The following is a 27,310-nucleotide window of genomic DNA, read 5'->3' on the forward strand; positions in this document are numbered from 1 at the left end:
TAAATTGTCAGAAATAATCCAACTGAACAAAGACGCCCAATTAGAGAGTCGACTTCAGCCGATAGAAAGTCATTTGTCTCTGCTTTGAACTCTATTTAAAGATCTAATTCTGCAGACGTGATAAACAGCGAAATCATCACGTGTCTGTTCTGTGATGTAACCGCTCTGGTGAGACGTCCGGTGAATGAATCTGCTGCTGTTTACATTGAAAAACAAGGAATGAATAGAATGTGCTCGTGTGTGTTTTGTCGCTGTGAATTACACGTCTGCGGCGCAAAAGCACAGCTGACATTAATACCCCCGCTGGCATTGTTCGCTAGTTATCCTCCTGTGTTCCCTGTGTGATGTCAGTCTGTGGTAACCAGGGCAGAGCAGCGAATGAAATGATAAAGAAAAGCGTTGACCTGAATGGCACGGCTCAGAGCTTTCTCCCTGATTACGCCGAGGCAGCCGCCAGTCAGTGGGTAGACCTGAATGAGGTCTTTACTTTGAGTTAATAACAGGGATTTACACTGTCATTCAGGCCTTGGTCATATCTCCAAAGCAGCTAGCCGCGCCGACAGGTTACGACACTGAATGCAGAGCGAGAGAAGATTGTTTGTCTGCAAAGAGCCGAGCACACGGGAAGTGTCACGAAATTGCCTTTTTCCGTCAGTCACTTAACGTCAACCTATAACACCATCAAAACCAAAGCCTCCATCATGGATGATTCAATACCGGTGTTCAAAGTAATTTTCAGTTTCTTAGAGTTTGAGTCATATGTTTGTGCAGTTTGTTTCCCGGAAGAGAAATTGAGTGATTACAGCGAATTTCAATTGTGTTCCTCTTTAGTCATCACGGAGGCCGACAGCTCTCTTAAGGTTTTCTGTTCTCCAGGCACCCGCACACACAGGGGTTTGTTTTCCTACAAAAGAGGAGAAGCTGTTGTGCTGTAGCGCTGAGAACTGGGACCCAACTCGATGGAGCACTTTAAAAATCCTGCAGAGAAAAGGTAGCGACTCATCAAACATTAAAAACAACTCAGAGAATATCAAGGCTCGGTCTGTTCGAGAACATTAATTACAGATGCTGTTTTTGGTTTATGAGCAACGTTGATTCAAAGAACTTTTGAAAGCAGGTTGAATGAATCATTTCACTTTAACAACCTTTTGCTGAGGAATATTCAAAAGCCTTGATATCAGATATCAGAAACATGAATCCAGGTGAATAAAACTCACGGTAGGTCGCGGTAGAGAGAAGTCGTTCGTTCTAACTGGATCCAAACTGGACATGCTAAATACATTTTGAGTTGCTATGACAACTGAGGGCTGCCACAGATTCTCTATCATGTGAAGAAGGGGAGGGTGAGGTGAGGGGTTTACAGCTGAAACACACAACCTCACAACTAGATGTCACTACTTTCTACACACTGAACCTTTAAAACAAAGCCCTGGACAATTGCTCTCACTCTATAACATCATGACCTTACCTCTTCCTTTGCACCTGTCATATTTACTATGGCCACCAGAGGGCTTTCAGTAAAAACATGTTGTTTTGGGGGTATTTGCAGAAAAGATCTTACATGAGTGCGACTTGTGAACAATAAAAGGGAAATATGGTTCTTGATAAACTGCTTGTGCAAGAAACCCTGCAGAGTATTTCTTTCATGGTGCAGTCAGAAGGAATAGTATATGTGACCAGTACAGTAGCATTCAGTTTTCCAGTTGCCCCAAGCCCATTTCCCTAAGCTCCAGCTATTCTCAAGTACTTTTAACTCGGGTTCAGTTTGGAAATCCACGTCTCTTCAGCCAGAGTCTTATTATTCACCGCCGGCTTTTAAGGCTTTTAAGAACCGTTTCCATTCAGTTAAGCCCAGTTCCAAGTGGTCTTATTCTGTCAAAGTTATCTGGGCTCCACAACCTCATCATTTCACAATTTTATTATCTGACCCAAACCTCAAACACTTAAATGTACCCATCAGTCATTTCTGTCCAACACGCCTCTCCGTGTGACCTGGAGGACCCAGGTGTGTGTGTCTGTGTGTGTGTGTGTGTGTGTTCGAAGCTGTTTGACGGTAATGGAAATTATTTGTGCAGATGTTAAAGCTGCCCACCGTCTGAAATAATGCAGAGGAATTAAAGCTCTATTAATAATTGATTTCCACCTGCTGGAGTCAGGTACCATTCTTCTTTGTGCCATCTCTTCTTTCCGTGCTTTGCCTTTTAAAACCTTTAGCAAAAACGCACCACAAACTAAAAAGGCCACTCAAAAGCCAACAAAACAAACAATTTAAATATTTCACAAACTGCAGCGAAAAAAACAAACAACGACACCGTGATTTAGCTTCTGTGTGTTTCGGTTGGTTTGTGTTTGCTCGTCACTGGAGGTTAAGCTGTGTGTCTGTGCAAGTGTCCAAAGCAAACCTCCTTTAGCGTGATTAATATTAATCAATGTGTACTGTCACGGAGGCAAAGGGACAATTCATTGCTCGCATTTCTTGTATTAAGAGACCTCATGATTTATTAATGGGCGTGTGTTTAAGGTTAGGGGAAAGAAAGGGAAGGGGAAATAAAAGAGAGAAGGGCAAAGCGTAAATTGATTCCCTCGACAAAGGCAGAAGTCTATTAAAGTAATTTGTGAACTCATTGAAATGTAGATTCTTCTGCCTTTTTTTTTCTTTTTTTTATTCATTAGATGGTGAAACTTCTGGCATATCTCAGTGTGGAATATCTTACTGTCACTCATCTGATTTAGATTGATACCAGGTTTTCTAATTTTATCCGACCACCCTCGGGCTTTCTGCTCGTACACACGCCAGACAATGCTTGTGTGGCGTATATTCCCGCTATAGATGACCTTAGTCTCCCTGGCTGTCACCGTCTCTTTCAGTGTGTCTCATTCGAATTCGTCACACGTCCCCTGTCTGTCTCTCTGTCAGGCTGAAGGAGTCCAGTCTCCCGTGCTGTCTTTGTACAGTAGCTAGCCGACTGTCTGTCTCTCTGTCTCTCACACACCATCTGTCCGTCTCCAAATGGACTTGGCCGGTCGCTGCGTATCTATATTACTGCACCTTGAAGGAATATGTCTCTATATGTGTGTGTTTGTGTACATGTGCCGCCCTGTTCCATTTAATCGGGGCTCCCTGTCGGCACATGGGACAAATTGATCAGTTGCTTTGCCAGCTGTCCTGGCAGATCTCTCCTTCTGTCTCCCAAACACCCCCCCCCCCACCGTCTTTCTATCTCCCCCGATGCGCTCGTTTCCACTTTAACTCATATACCTTCACAAGTAAAGGTCAAACAAGGGATGGAAAGCACGTCTCCTGATTACTGAGGTGGTGTTCTTTACAAGCGTCTTCTTCTTCTCTTTGAGTCACAGTTGGATGCTTTTTAGAGATTCCACATTCTCCCATTGGCAGATGGCCGCGAGCCCGTTTTGATTGACGTGACCTTGCCTGGCATTGGCTGTTGGCGGCCCCTTCGAACCGTCCCTCGCCGTGGCGGATGATGGGCGGCGTGCGAAGCCAGCTCCTTTTGTTATCTGAGCCGCACATATTGTCTTGATACACCCCTATCATTACACACACATTTCCAAGGTGGGCCGGCGAATTGCGTGTCCACACTGAAATGAAGAGATAAGTCTGAAATTCAACCAGACACCAATGTGGCCAGCTCGCTTTTCCGGCATGATAGGTAGAAAATGCTGAAACCAATTCCTCCTCTCGCAGATCTATGCATAATTTTGCCTTGATTTCGGCGCCATTGGTGCTTGATGTTGTTGGCGTGGTGAGGGAGGGAGAGATGCAGCGTGGTCATGAACAAAGAGCCTCTGCAGGGTGTGTGTCTGTGTGTGTGTGTGTGTTTCTCATGCTTGGCTGTGCTGTGAGCTCGAGGCTTTTCTCCGTGTAATGACAGACATTAGAAAGTCGATTACATGATTCTTACAGCTTCAGAAACGCGACTCGCAGGCGAACATGAGCGCGAGGACACAAAACACACGCAGCCGCTTTGGTCGGAGGCAGGAGAGGCTGACGGCTGAGCCTGCTAATCAATGTGTGATGGCAGGCCTTTTGTGCTTGTGTGTGTGTGTGTGTGTGTGTTTTGCAAGCATCTCCGAGTTGAATAGGTGAGACAACACAACCCTCCGTCACAGTGCTTGTGTCTCCATGAATGTTCATGAGCATTTCAGTGCTGCAGGATTGTGTTTGCTTCTGCACCCGCTGTGTCTTGTGGTCCTCAGACGTGTCCACGTCGCCTCCTCTCTTTATTACCGACCGTGGTCAAAGTGTGACGCTGCAGCGGAGGTGGGAGACAGATGTGAAGCATTGTCTCCAGCAAGCTCCATTTGCTGTTGAGCATGTTTCTTGTCAGTCGCTCCCCGTCCTCCTCTTGTCTGTCTCCTGTTGGAGACGCAGCCGAGCCTTCATGGTCGGTAGGCTGACAACGTGAATGACATATGAAAGATGTGAGCCAGACAGTTGAGGACATGTTCAACTTGTCTGTCTGTGATCTTTAAACAAATGTCTCATTTCTGTGATCTCATTCTTTTGAATAGAGTTCATGCAGATTCGCTAAATGTTCCTGATGTAGAAAAACAGGTGACACATGTTTTGAGTAATTCGGATTTTCTCTTGATCTTGACACTGACTTTTCTACAATTCTTGTGCATATACACTTTTCCTTTAAACTCGTACATCCTTTGACAACTGTTCACATCCTCGTCCAATCACAAGTCAGTCTGAGGTGTAAATCATGATCTATTCGCCTTGATTTTATTTAACACTTGGACTTCATTGTGATAAGAACTATACTAAACATGTCAGGAACCATCTTTTGTAACATGTATTTAGATTTTAATCTTGGGCCATGTCCCATCCACTAACATGGAGGAAGCAGAGTTCAAATCTCTACTGCAGCCATCCACTAGGAGGCAATAGAGACGCTTTGGCTTTACTTATACGGAGCTGTCATGTCGTCCATCTTTATTTGCAGTTTACGGCTTAGAGACAAAATCAAACCAAAGACGACGCCTGGCAATTAAAACAATTAGGAAGTTGCTCATTGAGTCAATTAAAGCTGGAGAGTTAACACGTGGAGAGGACACTCTGCAGCGCTGTCGGTTTCTCAGAAGATCAGCAGGATGAACATCGATCGAGGAAACAAGATAAAACGGGCGGATGAGAGAGGAACGCGAGGCAGAAATGAAACGAGAAGCCATGAGGAATGGGAGAAAGGGAAAGTAAATGAGACGGATTTATTACGAGGATAGATATAGAGTTAGAGATGAGAGGGGGTGGGGGGGGGGGAGCATGCCCGAGCTGTTAATGTAGACCTGCTGTTAAGAAGACGGTCTCAGAAAAAAGGGGGCGACCGGAGCATCGAGCGAGATCCAGGCTTCAGCCGGCTGCTTGATTTCACACCAATTATCTGCTGCTACAAAGACCCGACGAGTGGAGAAATGAGAACTGCAAAGAGCGAGGCTGTAGAATAACCTGTTTTATTCTGTTTGTGTTTGTGAGTGCGTTTGCATGCACCCCCCACCCGGTGTCACAGATGTACTGATAAGCTTCTATTACACGGTTTATATTCCTGTGAGCCGCACACGTAAGGTCACGAGTGCTTATCACCCTCGTCCACATTGTCACCCTTTGTAGTCTGATGTGCAGCGATTTGGATTCCACCGCTTAGAGACGTCTCACATGGAAGAGATGAATGCAGAATGACAACACAACTGCAGAAGCAACAACACAAAGTCAAACATCAAAGCAGAATTGTAAAAGCCACAACACAAATGCAAAAGCCCCAAGTTTACTACAAAACCAATAACACAAATGCATACGTCACAACACACCTGCACAATCCGCAACACAACTGCTAATGCCACAACTTAATTATAAAAGCAACAACACAATTGTAAAAGCCACGACACAAATGCAAACATCACCACACAACTGCAAAAGCCAGAACCTAATTATAGACAGACAATACAAATGCAAAAATAAAAACACGTCTTACGCTATAACTTAAAAAGTGTCAACAAGATTACAAACGCCACAACACAACTGCAAAAGCACCACAACAGAAACACAACCACAACAGAAAAGAGTGACAATGGATGATGTTGACAATGAAATGAGCAGAGTTGCTGTTGGGAGCCGTCACGAAAAATGTGATGCTTGTCTATTCTTGGCGTTACGGTACAGGTGCCCTGCTATTCTAAGGTGCACCCGTACCGTAACACCTCAAATAGACAAGCATCAAATTTTTGCTTCTTTAGTTGTGTTGTGGCATTTTTAGTAGTTTTTGTGGCTTTTAAATCTGTTGTTTCCTTGAATAAGCGTGTGAGACTTCTCACACATCGTAGGAAATCATTTAATAAAAAGCAAATAAAGTGGGATATGAGGGAAACTACAACCAAATGACGTCTAGTAGTTTGCGTGACTCCGTGTCACATCGTCTTGTTTTCATTTTCATTTCCGAGCCGGTTCAATCCTGCACCAGCCTTTGAAGCCGAGGCCACTGTTCACACGTAATGTGACAATTGTTTGTCAGATGGATTTAGTCTCCTCTACTTTTCTCTTCTAATCCCGTCTTTTATATCGTCTGTTCGTCCCTGTGGATTCACTTGCTTTATTTCCTCTCTCGTGCATTGAAAGGGAGATTAGAGGGATTTTTCTTTTCCTCAGGCTTTAAAAATGCAGATGTGCTTTGTGGCGTTTTACATGCAAAGAACCCGAGATGCTTATAAATGATACAAGACGGTTTTATGTTATCTTTAAAAAGGAGCTGGAGCATTTTTATTAGGTCCTCTATAGAAAAACAATGTGTGATTCATGTGTTCATCCCCCTGTGAGTAAATCTCCATCTTCCACAGGGATTTATCTTGTCGTTGAGATAAAGCGATATGATTAAATCACATTCCTTTTGGCATTATCTGACGTTTGGCTTTTTTCTGCGTCCTCTCTTGCAGCGTGTCCGCCCGGAGCCTACAAGATGTCCTCCAGGCAGCAGGAGTGTTTCCCCTGCCCGGCCCACAGCGTGTCGGAGGAGGAGGGGTCCGTGGTGTGTGTGTGTGAGGAGGACCACTTCAGGACTCCCCTGGACACTCCCTCAGCCCCCTGCACACGTAATAAGATTATATTTGATTATATTTATGTGCATGGCGACCTTTTGCTATTCTGTCCTTCCTCCAATAACACACTTATATGATGTACTATTCCATCGGGACATTTTTTGCACTAAGTGAGCAATTTCATGTTTGTAAGCCAATCATTATCTCACCCCCTCCATTCATGTCCATAAAGATAATTTCCCATCCTGTGTGGTTTACCCGTCCTTCACCCTGCAGCCTGTCGTCCTCGTCCGTCCCCCCCCCATCCTCATCTCATCCACCCCTCCGTCTGACCTGCACCCACTTCCCCCAGTCTGTCTCTCACCGTCTATCCTTCGTCGTCCATCTCCTCCTCTTCGCACCATTTCTGTGTCTCATCTCCCCCCAACCTTCACCTCTCCTTCGCCCTCAAGTCGTCTGCTACAGTGGTTGGATTTTGAAAGCTCATAAAAAAAAAGAAGTCCGCCAAAAAGCGTCCTGCCCACAGTGTTGACCAGGAATTAGTCTGCCCCGAAACACAGGGAAATGTGAGTCTGGTGCTATGTTGATTAAAAAGGGTTCCTGTGGTCAAAGTTTTAACAGTTGCAGACTTAAATTTAAATATTTCTTTATTGTTTTCCTTTTATAAATATGATGTTATTTAAATAAATTATCTTGAAAGAAGAGTAAAGATGCTTATTACTGATCCTTGTTTGATAAAAAAAAATAGTTTGTTCATTCTCCCTAGAAAAAATGTCCTTGTACACTTTATTTTATGTTTTAAGGTGGATTTTCCTCTAATTGTAACTGTAACCTCTCCAAACTTGTGATTTCACCCTCTTGGTTTTTTTCCGGTCATTACGTATCCATCCACTTCAGCCATCTCCTCTGGCTCTTAACCTTTTATCACCCGTCCATCCCTCATTCCTCCCGACACGATGACCACATTATGCAGTCATCACGGCCAGTTTCTCCATCTTTTTAACCTTGTGCATTCTCTCCGTGTTCATCCACCTTTTCTCCTGACATCACTCATCCCTTTTTCTGCTCTACATCCATTATCCACCTTCCTCGACTGGACCAACCTGTCTTCTTTTAACCTCTCCATTCCTCGTCTGTGACCCCTGAACACACACTTACTCCTCTCTCTCTCTCTCTCTCTCTGATCTGTCTTCTCGACCCGGCCACTCATCGCTCTTCTCTATCCGCTCTGCCTTTTCAAATTTACCTTCCTCTCCGTCCTCTCCTTTCGTTCCACGCGTGCAGAGTTATCATCTTTCTTCCCTCCGTCAAACCGAAATCTCATCCCTCTATCCTCCAGCGACAAACTATATCATCTCCTCCCTGCTGACCCCATCTCTTCGTCCCACACTTCTTGCCGTCTCCCGACTCCTCTCCCTCAGCGAATTCCATTCTTCTCAAATAAAGATGCACTGCCAGGCCGATGGAAGCAGGAGCGTACAGGGCAGCCCTATCGATTCCTGCATGGAGAACAGCCTGTTGATTTAGCTTAGTAATTAGATGGAGGAATAATGGGCTCAATATCCTGGGAGTACTCAGGGCAGCGAAACCATAAGGTCACTATGTCTGTCCGTGCATGGTTGGATGCACACACTTCACTTGTGTGTGTGTGTGTGTGTGTGTGTGTGTGTGTGTGTGGTCATACTAGCTTAGGTGCATTGGAGGGATTTAATTAGAATATTGATCGCCGCGCTCTGTGATCCCTGTGTGATAACATTTATAGCAGCCTAATGACCACATTAATTACACTATTGATTCGGTAATTATGATCATCCCCAGATTTGCCTAATCCACCGCATGTGTGCAGCTGGAGAAAGGGAGCGCTTGATGAATCTAGCGGTTTAGGAATAAAAGAAAACGGCAGCGTTAGCCCGACGAACGAGGTTTGATATGCACACTTTATCATCCCTGCAATTAAAGAATAATACCAGCGTGGTTTTATTCTTCTCCTTTGACATTAATGCCGGAGAATTTTCCCCTAAACCCTCGTGTGTTTAACGTAGTTAAAAGCCGCCGCTGCATCTTTGGAATAAAAGGCTCTTTATTGTTTAAAGAACCACATGAAAGAACACGCCGCCACATGTTTCCGATGAGATTCATCTGGTAATGCTTCCTGACACCACTAATTACCATTAGCTAATTACCAGCCATTTAAAAAATTTTCATTACAGCACACAGTTAAATATTCCCCGGTGGCTGAGAGGAGGAAAACTTCGGAGACGCTGGAAGTATTTCCTTTGACAGAACCACCGCTGACAGAACAATGACACCAGCCTTATAATGAAAAAATACCTCAGAGGGATGCATAATGTTTTTCTAAAGTACGGCTCCGAGAGTCAATTTTGAAAAGCAGTGGGAGATCACGAGTTTCAGGAGGAGGCATAAAGTTGCAGCAGAAGAGTTTTTCAGCATCTGGGTTATGGAAAATACATAAATACAGACTCCTCATTGGCTTTATAGCAATAGTTTTAAGTAAGAGCAAATTTAGATTATCTTCAGGATTTCTTATCTTTAACTTCACCCTTCTTTAAAGAGCTACTCCTTATTGGTGGATAGAAGTTAAATTAACAACACATTGCTCAAATTATATCACAGTTAGAAGAACCTCATATAGTTAAAAAACTGAAATAGCTAAACTAGCTCTCTACGCTTGTACATACTGTATATCTAGATATAGATAACCTATATGCATGAAATGTGGTGTTATATTAGCACACATGATTGTTGAATGTTTTTGTCCCGACCTACAAATATTATCTTTAAGAAGTATTAATTAAACGTATCTTCATTGTTTTGAAAGCTTAAAAACACAATCGTTACACAATAGCTACGTTATTATTTCTCTTGACCATGGGAGTGACTCAATTGTGTCTCATTACTTTTTTAAATCTTGGAAATCACATGAGCCTTTTAGCATCTGGTGTGGGCAAAATTATAAATAATAAATTGTCTTAAACCTTTTCGGTAGAATGTTATTGTCTTATGATGTTGAGGAGCAGAACTTTTTTAGGAGACACTCTGATATTGAAGTTGAGATGTTTGGAAACAGAAACGTCAAGAGAACGAGGGAGTGCAAGGCCGAGGAAGCACAAAAGCAGAGGGAGCTGTGAACAAAGGGCCCAGCTGTGTCGACCTCAAATGTGTGTGTATGTCTCGTGTGTGTGTGTGTGTGTGTGTGTGTGTGTGTGTGTGTTCTCACTCTGAATGGTTTCTGGGTTCCTTACGTAACCCTGTGCTCCAAGTGTGTCTGGGAAGGGGTGGGGGGGACTGTGATGTGTGATGTGTTTTACAGCTCGCACAGAGCTGCACATCTTCACTTATTCATCACGCAGCACATGCACACACATGCAGGGGCGCATTGAAAATTCATGGCCTTTAATGGACCCGAGCTCTATCTAGCCTCCGTGTGCACAGACCTGCAGGAGAAGGCTCCGGTCGGTCGGGACACGGACGTAGTGATGAGATTCAGATTCTAACCTGACATTTGTTTCAGCTCTTTTGTTTGACACGTCTCTGTTTCAACTTGTGGTTGATTTTGATTAATTATATTATAAATATATCTCCCCTCATTCTGACGATCTTATCTTATCTTAAGCTCTTACTAGTTTTGGTGTATTTCCACACATCAAATCAGAATCAGATTCCAGGAGCATGAGGAGCTTTCTCCATGGCAACACACCTTCAATCACTGATGCTGAGTGGAGGTTTTGTTTCACAGATCACTGTTGACATAATTTGGAATTCAAGCTCACACATATTCACAGGAAGCCATGAGGTTTCTATTGATTGAAAAACACAGACACACACACACACTGGATATTCAACATTCATTCAGTGCCCACTTCTATTCATATTCCCCTTGCACCACATTTAATCCCATTTTCATCTCACTCCAATAAATGTTCTGTTTACCATCACGGCCAAACCATGATAACTCCACAAATGCTCTTCTCAGTCATCTCCTCCCATTAGGATCAACTGGTCAAATCAATTGTTTCTTGACACCAACTCCTGGGAGGAACAGGATGATCATAGCATGATGTATAAACTGAACCCGTCACACTGTGAAACCCAGAGCGCTTAGTTCTGAAGTCATGGGACAAATCTCCTTCTGCAGCGTGTTGATGCTGGAGTCTCACAGGTGGACGCTGACATGTTGTGTGTACGAGGCCTTTTTCAATCTGTGTCCAGCTTCATTCAAGGTCACAGAGATTACAACAAGTTGACACATGGGATGATATAAACAAGGTCTGGTAAAGAAAATACAGTTAATGCATTGTGCGTTCAGAAAGTAGATATTTTGTTCTACTTATTATATTTGAAGCACTGCCAGCCTTTATTTTGTGGTGTTTCTTATATATATATATATATAATGGCACGAATCGTCAAAGTCCAAGATATTTTGTCATTTTAAATTGCTCGAGGCAAAGGATGTGTTTTGCCAGAAAGGTTTGCAAAAGAGGGAATACGTATTAGTCTGGTTCCCTGTTTGTCTCGTCTTTTGTTTGCCTTTTCGAAAGAGACTCATGAATTATTTAGGGGTTTAACACAACAAATCGAAAAAGACAATTTTCCCTTTTCTTGTTTCTCTCAGGGCCCCCCTCCCCTCCCAGAGACCTGGTCTACAGCTTGAAGCAGTCCACGCTCATCCTGGAGTGGGCGGCGCCGTCGGACACGGGCGGCCGGCTGGACCTGACCTACAGCGTGGGGTGCCGGAGGTGTCTCGGGAGGCAGTGCGAGCCGTGCGGGCCGAGCGTCGGCTTCGTGCCTCAGCAGGTCGGCCTGACGGAGAGGACGGTGACCGTGGTCAATCTCCTCCCCAACACCAACTACACCTTCACTGTGGAGGCCTTGAACGGAGTGTCGGAGCTGCTGCCCAACAAGAGGTTCTACACGCAGGTCAACGTGTCAACCAGCCTTCCTGGTGAGTCACAGTTTGATATTTAAACACACTCACAGGCTGAGAGGCTTGCGTGAGGAAGGGGCCCTTTGAATTTTAAGTTACTGTACAAGTCTGAACTGTCAGGAGACAAACAACAGCTGAACAAGAAGTGGGTCACGCCTGCAGTTACAAAAAGATGATTTGGCAAATGCACTCAATCGAGACAATCTAGCTCAGTTGCGTGTCTCTAGAACGGTTTGAGAATTCAGGCTACATCACGTGTGAGCTAGAAATTTATTTTAATCAACTTGCTTAGCAGGGGGTGCCTCCAATTTAGCATCCTAAAGCAAGCCAAGATTTAGGGACTTCCATTAGTATCTTCAGATAGACTTCCAGACTTGATTTGATTAAATGTGCTGCTGCTTTCCATTAAAAAAAAAGGTAAAACGTGTGATTAGATTTGTGCTATTTTGCTGTAGATTGTGTTATGAATATTTCCAGATATGGATCCGTTTGATTCTTCTAGTTTCTGGTAAAAAAAATATAGCCTCATTTATTAGATTATTTGATTGAATTCCCTGAAGATGTCCAAGGTTTGGTTTCTAGCCGAGTTCGGTCAACAGGGGTGGGCCGCTTCAGCCAAAGGACACAGACACACACACACAACAAAAACAAACAGGAAATGTACACACTTGTAGGTACTGTACACCCTTTACCATAAATTGATGTACTCTAATACGACACCATGGCCTTTCAATATCCTCGTAATTTATGTAGATTCTCACACTACCGGCTGCAACATACAGTACAGCACATTGCACCCGGCATTGAAAGCCAAGTGTGCATCCTGCAGAGTGATTTTCACTCATGTGTACACTAAGTAGCACAAACTCATTAGACACACTTCCCCCCCCCTGCACTGGCAGTGTGACTGTCGATAGAGCACAAAAGTCTCCGGTGGAGGTGATCGTATTATCAGCAGAAGCAGCAGGCCATTAGCCGGGCGCTTCAAAAAAGAAGAGCTTGTAGACCATGTGCTAGAATGTTTCAGTCGGACCAACAACCACTGATATATCCCTGCAGGTGTTTGTAGTCGACAAGAGGAGTTGACTTATCATTTTGTGTGAAACCCATAAAGAGCTCTGGGTCGGCAAAGTTCACTTCGACAACTGAGAGTCTTTACTGTTGAAGAGGTAGAGCGGCTCGTCCACTGGGTAGAAGTTGGCGGTTCGATCCCCGTCTCCCCCATCCTGCAGGGCAACATACTGAAACCCACATTTCCCTGTATGTATCTGAGGGATGTATCATAAAGAAAGTGATGCTCAAAGATGCATTGGTTGAATGTGTGTGTGAATGGTCGCGTGGAATATAGACCATCTTCCAGTTATTCCGGTGGAGAAAAAATGTTCAACTTAAGCCGTCGAAGTTCCAAAAACCAGTAAAACCATATAAGGGTCTGGTTTGCTCATATTACTTCTTATTATTTTTCCATATCAATTTTCAAATATCCGATTTTTGCAAGCTCACTTTCCAAAGCATAATTATCTGAGTCGCAGCATGTCCACCCTTTGCAAATTGTTCAAATTTTGGGATAATTTGATTCAAAGCCAATCAACATCTCATTGCTCTGTTTTCTCATTTTGTTTTCTTACAACCGAAGATCCCTCTGAACAGTTGTACGGACTCGGACAAAACATTCGTCCAGTCGTCCAAATCCTCGTAGCCATGGCAACCACAGCTTCAACAACACTAAGTGTGAAGAGACCAAACAATCCTTCACACATAGAAAGATTAATGTACTTTACATTACAAAGATCAACACTGACAAACAAGCTCTTATATGGAAATGCACACATTCATTTTCCCGTCGTGCCCACTGTGCAAATTGTTGTTGATTTGTTTGCATATTTTTCATTTGTAAATGATGAAAGAAATATGAGTCTGAAGACCGAGCGCATAATGAGTGAAACCAAGTGTGAGGAGAGAGAATCCGCACAAGAGGGCAGGTGATGGAGAAGCTGTAAGAGAGAGAGAGAGAGAGAGAGAGAGAGAGAGAGAGGATGACAGAGTGCGTTGTTACCATTAACTGGGAATTAGTTCAGATTGATGTGTTGCATAATGAATGTAGAAGTGTGAATACAAAATAAGCCCCCAAGCTTTTAAGTTTTTAATTGGTGTATTGGAGATGGGCTTTGTGACTGGAATCTGCTTCTGTTTGTACACAGTAGGTTTGTGTTGAGTATTTATAATAAATCCCAACGTGCCTTGTTGACCTAGATCCTCTTGACCAACTGTAAAGGTTATGTAAGTGTAGTGTCTCAACATCTGGACTCCAGAGGTTGAAAACACAAACATCACTACCACTCTTCTCCCGTTTGTTATCACTTCCTGTTTGTGCTTCTTATCCTTTTCCTCACCCTGCTCAGGGAGCTTGAATTCCTCAAAAAGTGTTTTCTCAACTGTAAGAAGCATCATGTGATATTTGAAGAGCCACACAATCGATGTTTAGAAGTAGAGACAAACCATAAGTGGAAAAAGTGGTTATGGCTCGATCTCTATACTCTTACCTCATTTCTCCGGTAACAGAGTTTGTCTGAGTTTGTTTGCTTGAACCATCTTTTTACAGGAGGTTTGGAACCAGAGTCGTACATTCCAGGGATTGGTCACAAAAACAAAACAATAGGCTTAGCAAGGTAATGGTTATGTGAAGATACACATGAAGTTACTGCTAATGCAATACAATAGGATTCACCCGTGTTAAGATACAGGGTAATCCAAATACTTTAATTCAGCACGATGCTATGCCCTTCAAAATAATGATCATTCTTCAATGCAACACTTGATTTGTTTGATTCCTCTCAATCAGACTGCAAATCCTAAATCAACCAAAAAAAGTGGCGTGGCTATATTTTGCAAACGGAATGAGATTATCAAACAGTTGATTTGTAACAATTTACTGGAACATGTAGCTCCTCCTCCTCCTCCTCTTCCCCCTCTTCCTCCTCCTCCTCCATGATAATCACCTGGACACAGGTCCCACTCGAATCTTGAATTTTAAATCATCGCTGCTGCTTCTCAAACCAAACTCCTTTACCTGCCATCGTTTGAAGTCTATGATAAAAGCAGCTGACGCTAACTTGGCTAACAAGCTCAGCCGGCTCCACCTGCCCAAAGGGATTTAGCTCAACCCAAGGTGAGAGACACTTTATCAGGGAGAAAGAAGGACAAACCTGCGGTGATTATTTCTCCTGTCCCCATTTTTCTCTCAACCTTTCTCCCTTTTATCTCCCCGGCCCCGTCTGTCTGTCATGTCAGCAGTTGCCATGGCGTTGATTCGTGGTTATTATGGGGTATTAGAGTGTGAGCTGTCCCTCTAACCATGTCATCCAGAGGGATTGGACAAGGGGTTAGGAGAGTGTGTTTGCAGGGGTTTCAGAAGACTTTAAGACTTTCTGTGTCAGGGAGGATTTAGACTGACATTTGGTGTGTATGTGTGTGTGTGTGTATGTGTGTGTTGTGTGTGTGAGATACATAACAAACGGTATTTGATGTTGAAATGTGTAGAATTGCTTTCAGTGTAATGTCACATGTCTGCTTTTGTCGAAATTACCTTTGGTTTTTTCCGGACATGACTAACACATACACCAGCTCAGCTCAGTGGACAGCGCCACCTGAGGGTCGTGTGAGTCGGTGCTGCTGGAATGTTTGTCCAAAGAAGTTTTAATACAATATAAGAAACAATTCTTATTTTCCGGTCTTACAATTCACTGTGTCCTTACATATAAGATATGTAAGATTTACATTTTTAATTAAGGCAATGCTTCCTCTTATTCTTGTGCAAACTCTTCTTTAACTCCGTGTCTGATTCTTGTCGTTAGCATTTACCCGTCATGTTATCGTTTAAACATTTGTAATATGCAAATTTTGAAAATGTTCTGATACTAGCCTCAGATTTAATAGCTATATTGTCAATATTTCATCTTTTAAAGAACCCAAAAGTAAAATGGCAACATGTACCAAAAAAACTATATTGGATTCATTCTCTTATTTAAAATATGTATTGTATATTATATGTAAATTATGTTTTTAAATGCACTGATATCGGCCAATATGCAAGGTCCAGGTATCGGAATTGGAAAGCGAGAGACGGTGTAAAATAAATCACACACAAAAATGGTATCAATAATCCAAATCTGATCCACATACATTAACGCTACCAGTTACATGTATTATCTGTTGCTAGGGCAGAAAAGCAAAACTTTCAGAGAGACGGAGATGAGTCCTCACAATAACCCTCGCGGCATTTTCGTGGGTGAGACTTATCCGAGTCTCTGTGACGGTGAGAGTAGACAGCTCTTGTCGGAATAACGGCTGAAATCCTGTTCAACCAGGTCGGCCGCGGAATTGGAAAAAAACGCTCCTGCACAGACCTCCACCTTGTGTCCGTACATGTGTGGGCGCCTCCACACCAAGACTTTACTCCATCAAAACCCACTGACCTTTATAAATACTGCAGCAGGGATTTGGCACAAAGCTAACACACACCAGCACACACACACACACACACACACACGCACACCCTCTGTCTCTCTCGCCACCTCATCATCACTTTATTACTTTCTGCTTTTTTTAACCTCCTCCTCCCTCTGTATCCAGATCCCTTTTTTCTTCTCCACCCTCGATTTCCTTCCTCATTTCCCACACCATATCCTTTCCTGCTCCCCACATCACCTCACTATTCTTGGACGGTAATTTCTCTCCCTCCTCTCTCCATCCACGATCTCTCCTTCCACATGTCATGACATAATCACCGCTGCCGACCCTCCTCCTCTTCCTCACTTCTGTTCGCCCTCATCCTCTCTTACTGTACTCTATTATATTTGTTTTTCTGAGCACGGTAAGCTTGTTAGCAGCGGGTGACATGGTTTCGCCAGCCTCAGGATTTAAGGGCACACTCCGAGAGAAAGAGCTTGGTGCTATTTTATTGCCAAAAATCCCAAACCACACACACACAGACTCACACAGACTCACAGGGAGTAAATCAACATCAATTTATACTAAGACTCTATTTCTTATTAGAAAGTATCTGAAATAGCATTTGAAATCCAGCAGTACCTTCCATCAGGACCCAATACAAATTGAATTCTTCACAAGTATCTTCTCGTACTGGAAGCACAGTGGAAGGGTGGATTTCTTCCCAGACGGATGGGGCTTTATCAGGACTCGCCAGGCCACCCAGAGGAAGGAGGGAGGTTTGCATGGTGTGTCAAGGATGGATGGATGGATAAAAGGGAAGAGGGAGTGGGGGATAGAAACATGGCTGGGATTGCGTGAGGAGGTGGGGATGTGGGGCGGGTAAATGGGGGATCAATTTTGCCCAGGGCTCATGGGGCCCCTTATCCAGCTGTGGATTAGGAATGCATACATAGATGAGTTTGTGTGTGTGTGTGTGTGTGCACTAAGTGCGGCAAGCCATGCGTGTGTGACAGCACTTTGACTTATGCTTGCATGCCATACGATGTGTGCATTGCTTCACGCTTGATTTGTGTATATGTGCAAGAAAAGCTGCAATAATGACACGTTGCCTTGACATTGTTCAATATTTTGTACGTTTTCCTGTGTGTGTTTGTGTGTGTGTGTGTGGATAGACTTGGGTTGAATGTCTCTGGCCCCAGTAGTCGATCCAAAGCCCTTTAGCAGAGGCAGGGGAGAAGAGAGGGATGCAGGAAGGCTGTGCCGAGGCAGCGGAGGTGCAGGTCAGGGAGGAGGAGGTGGGATTGGCATTTCAATATCCTGAGAGGATTACTGGCCGGGCTTTAGATGGCTGGTCCCTGTAGAGTTACATGGGCCTGAGAGATGGGAGAAGAAAGGGAGGAGAGGAGAGAGGGAGGAATATAGAAGTGGAGGGATGGGGGAGAGGTTAGAGAGGAAGCATTCTGAGCCAAGTGCCTCGTGGGTGCATGAGGAGTGAAGAAGCCCAAATTACACGGGTTTTCTCGAGAATGATGTGCATGGAGGAGAAACTTTCTGTGTGTGAAGTATCTGGAGTTACCTGGTGCGTTAAGCAAATCCAGTACGGGAGAGAAGTGAATATGAACTGTACCGTGCAAGTTCCTGGAGATGAGAGGAGGACATGAAGGTGTAGAGATTAAAGAGGCAGAGCTGGAGAGGGAGCTGCAAAGAGGAGAGAGAGTAAAGGGAAAGGTGAGACTCACCACAGGATGCAGACGGTGTAGGAACACAGGAGAATGAAGCTGTTGCAGGAGTCAGAGATTTGAGGGAATGTGTGAAGTAAGGTCAAAAGGAAAGAGAACAAATGGTCGTCAGTAGAGCGAGCACCTCTCCGCCAAGGCCCAGCAGCTCCCTTCAATTCAATCTGGAGAAAATCTCACACACTCTCAGAATATAAGAGCTATGAACTATTCCTTGAAAAGTGTCCTAACCTAACAATATTAAATAAACTATAACACATTTAAATAATACACTTCTATAATAAATAACTATAAAGCAAAAGAAAACAACGCAACTTGTAGAACTTGAATTATTACAATAAATATAAAATATGTTTTACTTTTGTATGTATACTTTTGTGAAAAAACGTTTTCATATTGGCACATATCAGCTTACAAACACTCAATATCAATGTCAACTTTATTTATAAAAATATAACAGCAATAAGTAAGGTGACATCATCATTTTATGTCTCAACTTTTTGCTTCAGAGTCACAGAAGAACATTTTCATTCAGCCGCTGTCAGCAGGTTAAGTAGCAACTCTGGACCGGCCCTTTAATGTAAATCTGAAAAGTGCTTGTTTGAATGATGAAGGGAGATGAGAACACAAAGCTGGAGGTGGAGTTGTCTCTGACTCATCCTCCAAAACCGTGTTATTCTCTAAGAACTCTGGAGTTCACATGTCAGCTTCACCGTTTGAATATTTATAGGTTTGACTCTGAATTAATTTGGGAACTCAACCTCTCCGGGATTGGGACAGATACAAAAAACTCTCAGGTGATGTTTATTCTTCCCTCGAGCAAATGAGTGCTTCTCATCTGTCTAAGTACAAAACTGCCACTTTGTCGTCTTGTTCCCATTTGCCCTCTCTTCATCTTCTTCACCTTCTCATCAACTCCTCCACTCCTCTGCATGGAGGCGTCTGGATCCTCTCTTTTTTTTTTTTGCCTCCTTAATTAGAAGTGATGGGAAGGTGCAGGCTTCAGCAGGCACCAAATGAATAGAGTCATCAAGCTACTTTTCGGGACTATAGCCCAGCCACTTAAGACGCTTTGTCACCCTGTGATGGAAATTTTAATTGCCTACCTCTTGGCTTATAATTGGAGTCTATGAAGAGGTTTCTTTGGGCCTTCGGTGTCTGAGCTCTGGGTTTACAGGCGGTTTCTCCTTGTTGGGGGAATTCTAGTGTTGACTTATGAACAAAAACAAAGCTCGGAGGTGGCGGATGGCACGCGGCAATGTCATCCTGGTAATCGGAGTATTATACCGAGCTCCAGGGCCGCACATCTTTAGCTGGATCCCCCTCAGGAGAGGAGATAAACAGGTGAAAACACAAACTCTTATTGCTGCTACGAGACCACAAGGAGAAGATCAGACTTCCAAACGTCTCATTTACTCCGTCTGATACTGGGTGAGGTCTGTGTCTATCTGAGCTGGAGAGAGAGAGAGAGAAAGCTTTGCCGTGTTTGGATGCGGATGACATCTTTGTTTTTGTGTCTTTGTGGGATGAAGTGAGTTGTGTGCAGATGCAGCTGTCTCTCTGAATGACCGTGTAATGCTCTGATGTAACAGTGGTGGGGGGGTGACAGACAGTTCAACTCATCAGACCAATGTTGCACACACAAACACACAAAAACGCACACAACTTTGTTTCTTTCTCTGCACCATGTTTACGTTTCATACCAGCATCTTAAAAAACAACATATACAGTGTATTTATACCTTGTAATTTGCGTATAATGATATAATAATACACTTTAACATCTCAACTGCATGATCATAGTCTGAACGTCCTCCATTTGGCGACGTTTTCTTTTCTGCATGAACACAAATCCATTCTGAGCCTCTGGGCTGCAAAATGAATCAAACCTATTTTGACGCTTCTCAGTGCCCAGACGTTGTTTTGTTTCCACCGAGCACCATGTTATGACACTTTTCTTAAATTTGCTAAAAATCTTAATTCAAAGCACAAGCTGCATGAGATTCATTAAGTGGATCTTGTCAACATGAGTGATCACCCAACATGTTCAACTGCACTTGAACTCTGCAGTCGTAAAGGAGAGAGGATATTTCGGTGTGTGTGAGCCTGCATTGCCATTTCTCTTCTGCTCCTCCGGGGCCGACAGAGCTTTCGTCACCTTCTCAGCCAAACTCCTGCAGCAGGCTTGGGTCAGCCACTGTGTGTGTGTGTGTGTGTGTGTGTGGCCTGTGTGTGTTTTTGTATTTGTCAGAAGCTCCAGACGGAGGCTGTCTGGCTTAGTGGACGTGTCCTGATCACACCATGTCTTTGCCTTTAGGCTGAAGCACACTGGGCCAGGAGAGAACTCGGAATCAGTCGGGGTGCAGCTGTCAAGAGCAGTTTAAGCAAGTCAGCCCAGAAATCACCTCTTCCCCTGGAAGCAGCATGGGATCCTAGTTTTAGCAGATTTGTAAGCTCATTGAAGGCTGAGCCAAGAAGTTAGAGTGGGTTTATGACTTATAGCAGAAATACAAAAGCTTTCTTTTTCTCGATCGGACAAACCTGAATAACATCAATTCATTATAAATTGCATTTCTACATTGTTAAGGGGCAAGATTGCTTCACAGAGTCATTGCTTGCTTTTACCTTGGTGTTGTTTGCACAGTTGTGTGATTTTGATCAGGCTCTTTCGAATAAAATCCGACATCGAGATTGTCCCACTTGCATGTTCACCGGCTGTTCTGGGTCTTTCTCTCGCCCCCCCACCTACTTACTTACACCTTTAATCAGACTTTCTTCCTCTACACACACACATGCACAGGCTCAGACACAAAGCAAGCACGCAGAGTTTAGATGGAGATGTGCCTCACTCAGTCTTTCCCTGACTATTCCTCCGCCTTGCAGATAAAAATATCCGTGTGTGTCTGTGTGATATCATTCCCTCTAAACACCACCACCTCCCCCTTTCTCCCTATACCAATCTGAATGATAATAACCACAGATAATACCTGTCTCCGACTCCATCTGCTCACCTCACCTCTGAAGCTGGATCCTGGATCATATCTGCTTTTCCTTTTCCTTCTCTCCTACTGCTGCACTTCCATTTTCTCCTGCTAATGGTGTGTGTGTGTGTGTGTGTGTATGTGTGTGTGTGTATATTCAGGATGAGGCATCCAGGTGGTTTGCACGCTGACACTTTGCCAGATAGCGCTCCACTGCTGGGGAAGGCTGATGGCCACCGATTAAAACAGCGAGAACCTCAGCAAGATAATGAGGGAAGAGCTGCTCGTATATACGACATCATTAGATCAGGATGCAGCAGAGGGGGGGGGGCAGATGTATCTGGAGATGCTTACACGTGCCAGCTCGCTTTGGTCGGCCACTGTAGACTTTTTCAGATCTTGCAGGTATTTGCTACCTCAATTAAATTATACAAAATCAAACTTGAATGCTGAAGTAGGATGGTTTAAAGCAAAAAATAATTCATCTTAGTTTCATTGCCCACACCATTTCACTGTGCTTCTATGCTATTGAAAGTGTTTTTCTTTGCTTGGAAAAAGGTTGAACTGTGAACTGACGGCTGGATGTAGTCGTGTAATTCTTACATCAAACAGCAGCTGAACCTGTGCTCGCTGCTTTCTAATCGAGTCGGTACAAGGAATGCATTTGTTTAAGGTCAGAGTCTGATGGTGTCTGATGATTCTCCACACAAATGATTCTCCAGTGTGCAGCAGTGGATCCTGTGTCTGTGCATTAGCTGCACTGGTCTGGTGCTCATTGTCTGATGAGCTTTTTGTATTAGGGTTAGTGAAAGAAAACTTTCCCAACTACACAACTTCTTGCTCATGGGAAACTTTGATGACTTTATAAACAACGTGCACCCTCCACTGGGAGTTTGAAAACCACTGACGTGAATGCGTGTGGCAGTAGGTGCATGAAACCCCCCGGGGACGGTCCAACCAGAGGAAACTAAATGTTCCCCCCCTCCTCCGCCGTCAGTCACATAAATCGCTCCCCCATCCGTTTAACCCCAGGTAGACGCCGGGGGTGTTGCACCCAGAGGGAACAGCACGCTGGCTTCCTATTAACCCTCCAAGATGAGCAGGCCCGATAGATGCATCTCTCTCAATCATCCCTTTCTCATCCACACGCGCTCGCCTTTCCGTCCTGCCTGCACCCTCTCCCTCTTTTTAATATGCATAGGCACACGGGAGCGTGTTAAGTTGCACACGCGGCAGAGATGGTAAGAAGTAGAACAAGAGAGACCCCCCCCCCGGCCTCCTCCTCGTGACAAGATGGATGTCATCTCAGCAGAAGCACAAACAGGCCTGTGGGGAACAGCCGATTCCCCCGAGAACAGACACGGAGACGCAGCCGAGTCGGGTAAAGGAAGAGATGAAGAGACGGAGACAGGGTGAGAGAGTTTCCAGAGGGAAAGGACGCGTGGAAGTGAGGAAGAGGAGGAAGAGGAGGAACGACTGTGGGACGTTCAGCCAGGCTTGTGGTGTCGCCCCCTGGGGAGAGCAGCTCCTCTGCCTTCCTCCTTGGTTACAAAACTGAGATGCACCTCGGCTGCTTCTGTACACAAGTGCCCACACAAGCTCCATTCCATTTGAGGCCAACATCTTTTCCAGAGATCAACCTGCCATGGAGACCTGCCATGGAGACCTGAGCACATAAAGACATCACAGGACCCCTAGCGTCTTTTTTCGGACGCTGAAAAAAAGGGACCTACTTTTCAATTCAGCCTTTTTGTTTGTAGAAGTAAGTCTGTACATTGTGTGACTATAAAAAAGCAACATTTTATTACTGCAACTGTTTTCAGACATGAACTTAGATGAAATATCCGGGAAATATGGTCTGGACATATTCTAGAGTTTCCTTTCATATAAATGAAGATCGGAGCAGGAGATCTTTTCTTTTTCCATCCTGCAATATTTGTATTCATCCGGTTTCACAGCCGTCACTTGTCCGACATGTCCTCCACACATCCTCTTGCTCGCTGCGAGGTTTTCTGGACGTTTTTCCTGCTTAATTCTCACGTGGGCTCACGGAGATATCAGCAGGGGACGGGCAGGGAAAGTTCTGGAAACTTTGCAGACGTTGGTGCTTGTCTGAAAGTAGTTTTGTACACAAGGGAAGAAGTTTGTCCTTGTACTTGCCAGTGTTGACGTTCCCTGTCCTGGTCATGATTTAAAAGAATCCGGCTACTGTTCCTCTAAAGAAAAGGACGGCAAAATACTCAACTAGTACACCACAAGGTTGATAACATTCATGTTTTTTTTTATATATTAACAAAAAAGGAACCTTCTGACAGGTTAAAGTATCTTGAAATGTACCAACAACATTGCACAAAAATTGGGACTGATATTCAGAGTAGAAATGAGAATCTCTGACACTCAGGCCGAGCTTGTACTCGTGTGCTGCCTCTTTGCCAACTTCCATCCATCCTACTTCCTCGTGCCTCACACTCCACTCTCATCTCAGTGTCCCTTTGAAGTTTATTGACCATTATCGGTATCAGTGGCTGGAATGTGGCACCGCAGCGCTTCTATACAGGATCTTATCAGCAGATGTATGTCTGTGTGATGAGAGCCTATCAGCGTGTCTGCCGTGTGATGAGGCTTTGAAAGCCTCTGCCGTGCACTTTCCCCTGCAGGATTGGAGAGGTTGCCGTCACCTCTCCTCCTCGACTTGAAGAAAATCATTGTGCGATTTTGTATGTGTGTGTGTGTGTGTGTGTGCGCTCTTGTGTGTATGCTGCAGATGAATGCAAGAGGGCGAAAGCCATTTCAGTGTGCTGTCAACATTCATCATTGATTTCGTCCTCTCGAACACAGAGCCAGACCCAACACTACCCTCCAATTGCTGCCCTACACTTCAGTGTGTGCAGAGTGTGTGTTGAAGTATTTGCACATGTGCCTGCTCTTGTGAGCAGCTGAACACGTGTGTGAGTCTTGGAAACAATTAAATCCACTTAGCAATCATTGCTCACTAGCTGTGTCCAAACTCTTTATTCACGTACAGATGGGTTTTGAATTGGCCAATTCTGTGACACTGTTTTGTGACATGAACTCAGGAAAATGGAACTCCAGTTTCTCTTTCACATGAACGCAGGAGCAGGTTGTGTGGGTCAGCTGCGTTATGGCACCGGCCTCGGCTTCTATAACCAAAAGCTCTCGAGTCTCGTTATCTTAACAAGTTGAAATTTGTGTTGGTGAAAGTCTCCTTGTTTTTTTATCCCGAGATATTGGTATTCTTTTTAGTTTTTTTCCGCTTCAACGCACCCACTCGTTCTCAGTGAATCCTCCGGACATTATTCCACTGAAATCATTTTTTACTTGAGGGAACTCTTGATATTGTCCAGCGCCTCTGATTTGGACATTTTCTGTTCTCTCTTACAGCCCCTGAGTATCATTTCAGGAGATTATCCAGAGTTCACTGCAGCTTATGTGAACATCTAACACTATTAAAATCTCTACACAACAAAAGGTCCCTGTAAGATCCCGTCTTCCTTCTGGCTTCTTGTTCCTAGAAGACATTTTCTTGAAAGAAAACAAAACACAAGCAGCAGCAGCAGCAGCACACATCCGCCAGCAAATTCAACTTCTGGGTCATGTTTCCTTTTTTTTTTTTTTAATAATGTGCCAATTATTTAAAAGTTTCCTACAAAGGAAAGCAGCTGAGTGCTAAAGCGTCAGATGAGTTCACTTCCATTCCGATGTAAAAGTTTGATAGTGAACTCTAAACTTGTATCATCGGCTCCAGACGCTTCCTGTTTCTCCGTCGCAGGAGCTCGAGCCCGCGTTTGTTATTTGTAGCCGAGGTGGAAGCACCGGAGCCTCCAGGTGATTATATGTGTGCACACCTGTTTTTGATGTGTCAGCCTGAGCCGTGGTGCGATCTGGAGTTTTATGCATAATTCAGCACGCAAAGGAAGGAGAGAATAGCAAACAATAGCCTGCAGTTGTGTGTGTGTGTGTGTGTGGAGAGCAGATTGACTCTGTGTTCTTGGTTTAGTGTGCGTGCGACTGAACTTCTCTTTGTGTGCCGGCTGGCGGAGGCTTTGACTGAGAAGAGTGCGTCCGTTCAGACTTCTCTTTCAATCCTAACTGTGACCTCACTCCCTGCCTCCGTTCTCTTTTCTCCGTTTCTTTTATCCTTAACAACCTTCCTGTCTCACTCGTACAATTTATACTCTACTACTTTTTTCTCCTTTATGATCCTTGAAGGTAATTCTTTGACTTTCCAGAATGCTTGACTGCAAAATTACCTCCATAGGTTTATAATGACTGTTAAAATATGTCTGCCTTTCTCTTTTGTCATCTCCAGTTTTTCTTAAACTTTCATAAAATAATAACAATTAGTTACATCTCATCTTAATATATAAATTCATTATTTTTATTTATTTTCCACTGGAAATAATGTAAAATATTAATTAAAAAACGCTCCAAAAAATCATCTATGTATCCTTTGAAATTCCATCAGCCTGGATTTGATTAATTTAGACTATAGCTAACTCTCAGCCCTGCATTTTCTTATTTTACTGTCATAATTACCATATAAGTTATTGCTTATTGAATTATTTAAATGCATATTTTAATACAAATCTAATGCTAGATTTTTTGTTGGTATTTTTCCACATTCCTAGTGTGCAGTGATAAGTCAAGACAGACGAATATCAATGACCTCAGACAATAATACATTAACTCATTCATTTCTTGGTGTCTTACTCTTACTCACTTTATTCTAAATTCAATCTATATCCTTATGATCTTTTTAGGTTATGTGGACTCATAAGTCCCCAAAACACGTCTGCAGAGACAGATGTATGTCCCCACAACATGAGGAACACCTGGACAACACACACACTCTGTTACATAGCCATCTTTCCTCTATAATACCAAAAGTCAAAGAAGTCGTCATGAATAATGTATAATACCTGTGTTTCATAGACATCAAGAAACCTTCAGATGAAGATGGACAGTGAGAGAGAAACTGTGGGTGTGTGTGTGTGTGTGTGTCTGTGGGTTTGTGTGTGTTCGGTGTGTTGAGGGTGTCTTTGATCGCTTGCCCAAAATGACTGTATTATCCTGCTGTTTGAGAGGAGGACTGAAGGAGTGGTACAGATGCTGTGCACGTGTGTGTGTGTGTGTGTGTGCGCACGTGTGTGTGTGTGTGTGCACGTGAGATACATTTTTTTGGTTATTTGTGAGTGACAGGCTGAACATATTCATCAGTGTCACTGCTTTCATCGAGGAACCAGATGAATTGATGCTAAAAGGTCAGAGAGGAGATGAGCAGGAAGTGCAGGGAGAGAGAAAGAGGAGGCGTCACATGACCTGGTGACTGACGGGAGAAAGAGAGAATAAAACCAAATAGGAAGCTGGAACAGAATGTGCACATAAAGACAAAGGAAATCTCTTTTAAATGAGCGAATTGAGTTAATGACAATAATAATTAAAGTACCAAAAAAGTGGCAGAGACCAGCCCTCACACCCACATGCCGATAACCTTAATGGTCCCAGTGGCACCGCTCCTCACAGACCTAAAAGCCTTTTGACTAACCTCTTAATTTCTCGGTGTTTTTGAGTGACAATGCATTTTGCTACTTCGTTAAACATGGAATAATAAGCACTCGAGCAGGAGTGGGCGGCGCTCGCTGATTATCATATGTGCTGCCTGTCGTTTGTTGACAGACGAACAAAAGAAGCGGTCGTCCACCAGTAATGAAATTGTTTGCGGCGAGCGCCATTACGCTGAATCTCATCTGGAAAAAAGCTCGGCGCTGATAATTCGTCTTCTGTTTTCTTTTCTGTCTTGATCGATAAAAGTCGGACGATCTGTCAGGATAACTTTCGGCTCCGCTCCCCGGGACCGAGTCCGAAAACGACTCGGAGAGAGACGGGGAGTTCGGGTGAAGAACGTCTCCATCTGTTAGTCCAGTCAGTGTCGGACCTGTCAGTCAATCCATATCTGTATCGATCCGTTTGTCCGTCCCAGTGTAACGACCCGGGCTCGGTTCGATGCCGCACTCAGACAAAGGGACGTTCGCAGAGTTTGTCCATCAGTGGGGAATCTAATTAGCAGTTCCTCTGACACATTTCGCTTTCAATTAATCCATTACCTCTGTATCCCACCTTCTTTTG

The 27,310-nt window shown here is 43.9% G+C and overlaps 1 protein-coding gene across 3 annotated transcripts in view; it reads left to right on the forward strand.

The window, feature by feature from the left end:
• Positions 1-27,310, forward strand: part of LOC133026041 (ephrin type-A receptor 7-like) — a 140,962-nt gene that overhangs the window by 82,132 nt on the left and 31,520 nt on the right. For all 3 annotated transcript variants that reach the window (XM_061092856.1, XM_061092857.1, XM_061092858.1), the window contains 2 exons: positions 6,949-7,104; positions 11,684-12,013. In XM_061092856.1, the coding sequence (XP_060948839.1) occupies positions 6,949-7,104; positions 11,684-12,013 (486 nt within the window). The remainder of the gene's footprint in view (positions 1-6,948; positions 7,105-11,683; positions 12,014-27,310) is intronic.

The sequence above is a fragment of the Limanda limanda genome, chromosome 19, assembly GCF_963576545.1.
Source record: "Limanda limanda chromosome 19, fLimLim1.1, whole genome shotgun sequence".
Lineage (NCBI taxonomy): Eukaryota > Metazoa > Chordata > Actinopteri > Pleuronectiformes > Pleuronectidae > Limanda > Limanda limanda.